At 37.4% G+C, this 5,590-nt stretch overlaps 1 protein-coding gene across 1 annotated transcript in view; it reads right to left on the reverse strand.

Annotated features, from left to right (window-relative positions):
- Positions 1–2,778: 2,778 nt before the first annotated feature.
- The window catches only part of LOC147299085 (cinnamoyl-CoA reductase 1-like), a 4,585-nt gene continuing 1,773 nt past the window's right edge, over positions 2,779–5,590 (reverse strand). Inside the window, exons 2-3 of the mRNA XM_086229373.1 lie at positions 3,373–3,565; positions 2,779–2,914 (exon numbers count right to left, since the gene is read on the reverse strand). Coding sequence (XP_086085499.1) covers positions 2,779–2,914; positions 3,373–3,565 — 329 coding nt within the window. The remainder of the gene's footprint in view (positions 2,915–3,372; positions 3,566–5,590) is intronic.

Genomic DNA, 5,590 nt, shown 5'->3' on the forward strand with positions numbered 1-5,590 from the left:
AGTGCACCCCCTTATAATTTAAGTGCCCATATCTCAAGTGCCATAAGTAAGACATATCTGAGCTCTCACTTCTTAAAGCAAAGTTTTCTTCAAGTGGCATGACAAGAGGAAACACCTTATTTCTGGACATTTCAACTTTAGCCACAGTCATGTTATTTTTCTTATCAACAATTTCACACTTTCCATTATCAAAATGTACTGAATAGCCTTTCTTTAATAGCTGGCCAACACTCAAAAGATTTTCGGTTAAGTTTGGCACATATAGAACATCAGAAATTAATCTTTTGTTACCTCCTTTAGTGTGGACAGCAATCACACCCTTCCCTTGAGCACTTTGTAACTTGCCATCTCCAAGTTTTACTTGAGAAGAGAAGCTATGATCAAGTTGCACAAAAAAGTCTTGATTCCCGGTCATATGGTTGCTGCAGCCGCTGTCCAAGTACCAAATATTATGGGAATTACATTCAGCACTCAAACAAGTATAAAATAAGTGTTCTTCATCAGTTTCCTTTGTAAACTTGGCTTCAGTCTGCTCCTTTTTGTTCTGGAACCAGCAATCCTTTTGAGAATGGTTTGGAACTCGGCATTTGGTGCATCTAAATCTGCAGTCTTTTGATTCATGGTTAAATTTTTTGCAAATAAAACATTGAGAGTTCATATTACCATCACGTGGCTGTGAGCTTCCCCTTTTTTCTTTCCAAGTGTTGTGGCTGAAATTTTTATCTCTTCTTCCTCTTCCAAACTGATGATTGTTCTTGGAGAATGAGCTTTGATTCCTCTCTTGATCTGATCTGCTATACTTCTTCTCTGAAATTCTGAGTTTTGACTGAAAGGCTTGCTCCATGGGCTGATTTGAGGACCTATTAATTCTCTGTTCATGAGCTTGTAGTGAACCTGTTAGCTCGTACATGGACATGTTTGACAAATCTTTGGATTCTTCTATAGCAGCGACAGCATGGTCAAATTTAGGAGGAAGACTCCTCAAAACTTTCTCAACCACCTTCTTGTCTTCAATGGTGTCTCCACAACCTTTGATTTGATTCACTATCTCAGCAACTCTTGAAGAAAAATCTTTAACATTTTCACTTTCTTTCATTGCCAAGTTATCAAAATCTCTCCACAAGGACTGCAACTTCAAGGTTATAACTTTTTCTGAACCTTGAAATTCCTTCTTTAAAATATCCCAAGCAATCTTCGACTTTTTAACACCATAAATTCTTGGAAAAATTGATTTGCTTACCCCCTGCTGTATGTAACGAAGTGCAGTAGCATCTTTCTTTTTGTTCTCTTTAAATTGCTTCTCTTGTGCTTGTGTCCAGCCACCAGATTCAGGAAGGTCTTGATAGCTGCTCTCAACGATGTCCCAAAGATCTTGTGAGATGAAGAAGGTCTCCATTTGGCTGCTCCAGTATTCATAATGTTCTCCTTCAAAAATAGGAACTTGGCTGGGAGAGTATGCAAACAAGGTAGGGACTGAAGTACTAGATCCCATTAGAACAAGGAATAAGAAATTGAGGAATGTGCAGGGAGATCTGTAAGCAAGCTCTGATACCAAATTTGTTGGGGTAAAACAGAATCGTAGTAAGAAAATTAGGAGATTTGTATGAGCGGAAATGCATCAAAATGACTTTTCATTCATGAAGAAGAGCAATACAAAAGGATGAAGTTTTTCTTCTTGCTGCAGAGCTGCTGCTCCTGCAGAGTTCTGATGGTTTTTCTCTTAGTTCAAGTATACTACAGACCACCTCCTATTACTAGGAAAAGAGACTTTTTCAGAAATTTTTCTGGACATGTTCCCAGTCATTGAAATTCTAAAAAGCTTCTCTGACATACAGCTGTTCTAGCATACAAAACAATTAATGCTACTTCTTAAAATATTACAAATTAACTTCTAACATTCTCAACATGGTTTTTGGCGCAAGCTCTGGCAGATTAATGCCCCTGGGAAGATTAAACTTTTCCTGTGCTATTCTCTTCGATCCAGCAAAAGATTGCTCATCAAGTCATCATCCTCATTGCCCCCGGTGCCGGATCAAGCCCGAGACAATCATGTATGCAATTTGGGACTGTAAGGCTGCCAAGGAAATTTGGTGATGTTCAGTTTTAAGGGATGTAGTTGGTTGGCCAATGGGTGGCACGGTGGTGGATTTTTTTCATTAATTTCGCGCACCTGGTGCTGTCATTGGATGAACTTGCAGTATTTGGTTTTATTTGCTGGCGCATTTGGACGTATGAGTTTGTGCACAATGATGTGCAAGAGGCTACCCCAAGTTCTTATACTAGGCTGGCACAATAGAATTAATGGCTGCTATTATGGGGCTTACTTTGGCTATGGACTTGGGGCTGCTCAATGTGGTGTTGGAGATGGATGCTGCATGTGTGGTAAAAGATATTCTGGCTACTTCTCAGTGTATGGCAGTAGATGGTGCTTTAGTTGAGGAAGTCAAGCAGCTGCTGGTTTCTTTTGAGGATGGTTACTGCCAGTTTCTACAGCGTGAGAGTAATGGGGTGGCGCATAGGCTTGCCCATTATGCTCTTTCACATGTTGGAGTCCAATTTTGGACTGATGTTTTGCCTGAACGGCTTTCTGAAAATGTGTACTCGGATCTTGATTGAATAAAATCACGGTTTCCACAAAAGACAAAAAAAAACATCATGCATGCTTTATTGAAAATCAGATCTTTTCCAGTGATGAAAATGAAACTACCCCTTCTCTTAAATTATTGAACATGTTATGAGTAGGGGTGATGCATGCGAAAATACATGAAGTACATTTGTCTAATCCAGGACTCCAGCCTTTCGATAGCTTTCAACGGAATCAACAAGAGTTTCGTCCAATGGTCGATAACTCCAACCCAACCTCTGCAATTTCTCTGAACTCAGATTTTCTTCTTCTTCCTCTTTGTGGCTAAGACTGCCAATACAAAAGAGTAACACCTCTTAATAACATGAATCCCAAAGGCACACAAACTAGGTGAAATAATCGATCAATGGCGAATAATAAAAATATAATAGGAAAATTATATTAAGCTTTTGTTTCATGTGAATTAGGTGAACGATATATCACTTTAATTTATGTAGTTTAAAAAATTTTAAAAAGGTTCATGCGGTTTATTTTAGTTTGCAATTAAACCAAATTTGTAAATTTATCATTTTTTCTTCTTACAATTTGGTGATCTGGCTCTAAACTAACATTTGATCATACACAAAATGACTGAAATATCTATATTCATAACCAACTAGCTATAGATTTAATGGTAATTCTCTTTCCAATGTTAAACAAAAAAAAGTATATATCCATACAAAAAAATACCTAAAATCTAATTTAGCAAATTAATTATTTGTACGTGGGTGGGTCGGATATAAACTTACTTTTGGGGATAATTGTAGTTGGGATATGCAATTTTCAAGTGCTTCTCCACCACATCCCGAATTCCAATTGAGTGTGCGTTGCATATGTATCTTTCTCCAGCCTTAGACTTTTTGTATACAAGAAGTAGTGATTCAGCTAAATCACGAGCATCCACCACTGTCCAATAATTGTATCCCACTGATTCAAACCCACCTATGTATGTACACAACATTAATTAATTACACCCTTAAACAAGAAAAATATCATTATTGCATGTAAATCTTTATAGAAATTTAGATTCTAATTTGTTAGATAAGATCTAATTTTTCTTATACAGGCACAGTATAAATGTACTTTTTATCAAGGAATAAAATTTCGGGTTTCGAGGAAATTTCGATGGAAATTTCGATGGAAATTTCGACGGAAATTTCGAAGATTTTTAAATTTCGACAAAAATTCGACGGAAACGATGGAAATTATTATCAAAATACGGAAATTTTGAATGAAACTTCACAATATGTTTATTTAACATATTATCTACTACATTGATAAAAAACATTGAAAAAAATCAAATTATATGGTAGGTTTCATGTGATATGTGATGAATATAATGCGCGCTGGAGGCAAATACTATGAAATAAAATTAGTATAATGAATAAATAAAATTGATATATTATTTATACTCTATAATATATACACTAAATTCTATATACTTTATAATATATACTCTATATTATTTAAGATATCGTATAGAATATTATGGTGCGTTTGGATGAAGTAGTTTGAAATTACTAAGGAATTCACAAATGACGGAATTTAAAACGATGTGATTTAAAATTCTAGAATATGTAGATTCTCTTGTTTGGATAACATGTAAACATAATAGAGTTTAAGTACGGAATTTATGGTAGTTTTAATTTTTGATGCATCAATTCAAAAGAGTGATAGTGATGGTGGCAACAATAAAAATGATGTTTATGGTGAGTTGACCATATTGGTAGGGGTGATGGCCCACAAGCGGTGGGAGAATTGGTGGTGGCTAAAATTGGGGTGTTGGCGGTGGCGGTGGTGGTGGTGGTGGTGGTGGTATCGGCAATGGCGGTGATGGTGGTGGCGGCGGTGATGGTGGTGGTGGTGGTGGTGGTGGTGACGGTGATGGTGATGGTGGTGGTGGCGGCGACGGTGGTGCGCGGTCTAGGTGTTGGTGGTGGTGGGGGTGGTGGTGGCAGCGGCAGTGGGGGTGGTGGCAGGGGTGACGGTGATGGTGGTGGTGGTGGTGGTGGCGGCGGTGACGGTGATGGAGGTGGTGGTGGTGACGGTGATGGTGATGGTGGTGGTGGCGGCGACGGTGGTGCGCGGTCTAGGTGTTGGTGGTGGTGGTGGTGGCGGCAGCGGCAGCGGCAGCGGGGGTGGTGGCAGGGGTGGCGGGGGTGGTGGTGTTAGTGGTGGTGACGTTGGCGGTAGTGGTGGTAGTGTTGACATGGTCGACACGACTTATTTTTCTTTTGTAAAAATTGGAATTTTGAAAATGACACCAATTTAGGTGGAATTTAAAGTTGGAATTTACAGCCTTCAAATCCCAAGTTTTTTTCTACCTAGAATTTACAAAATTCTGTATTGATTGACCCAAACAAGGAAATTAGAGCATGTAATTTCTTAAATGCTGAGTTTTGTTTAAATTTCGAGTTTTTTTCCTCCATCCAAACACACCATTAGGGTTTAGGTCCTTTAGGATATTTTTAATTATTTTTTATATAAAAAGGTATTAGAGTTTATTGGTTTAGGGTTTAAAAACAATTAAACGAAACTCCAACACGGCCAAACGAAATCTCAAATCATTTTTTTTTTCAATTGCCCAAAAACCTCAAACTAGGATATGGTATATGATATTAGGGTTTAGGTTCTTTAGAGTATTTTAAATTATTTTTTATATTGAAATATATTAGAGTTTACAAATTTAGGGTTTAAAAACAACTACATAAAACTCCAAAAAAGCCAAATAAAAACCCAAACTATTTTATTTTCTTTACAATTGACCAAAGGCCCCAAACTCCAATCTACCCTAAACCTTTTTAATTTTTTTTTTCTCTTTTTTTCTTCTTCTTTTTCTTTTTTTTCTTTTCTTTTTTTCTTTTTTTCCTTTTCTTTTTTTTTTCTCCCTTTTCTTTCCTTCCTTCCCTTTTCTTTCTTTCCCCAATTCCCCCCCGAGTCTCCACTGTTTTTCTTCTTCTCTCTCTC

This window comes from Dryas octopetala, chromosome 1 (assembly GCF_963921425.1).
Source record: "Dryas octopetala chromosome 1, drDryOcto1.1, whole genome shotgun sequence".
In the NCBI taxonomy this organism is placed as follows: Eukaryota; Viridiplantae; Streptophyta; class Magnoliopsida; order Rosales; family Rosaceae; genus Dryas; species Dryas octopetala.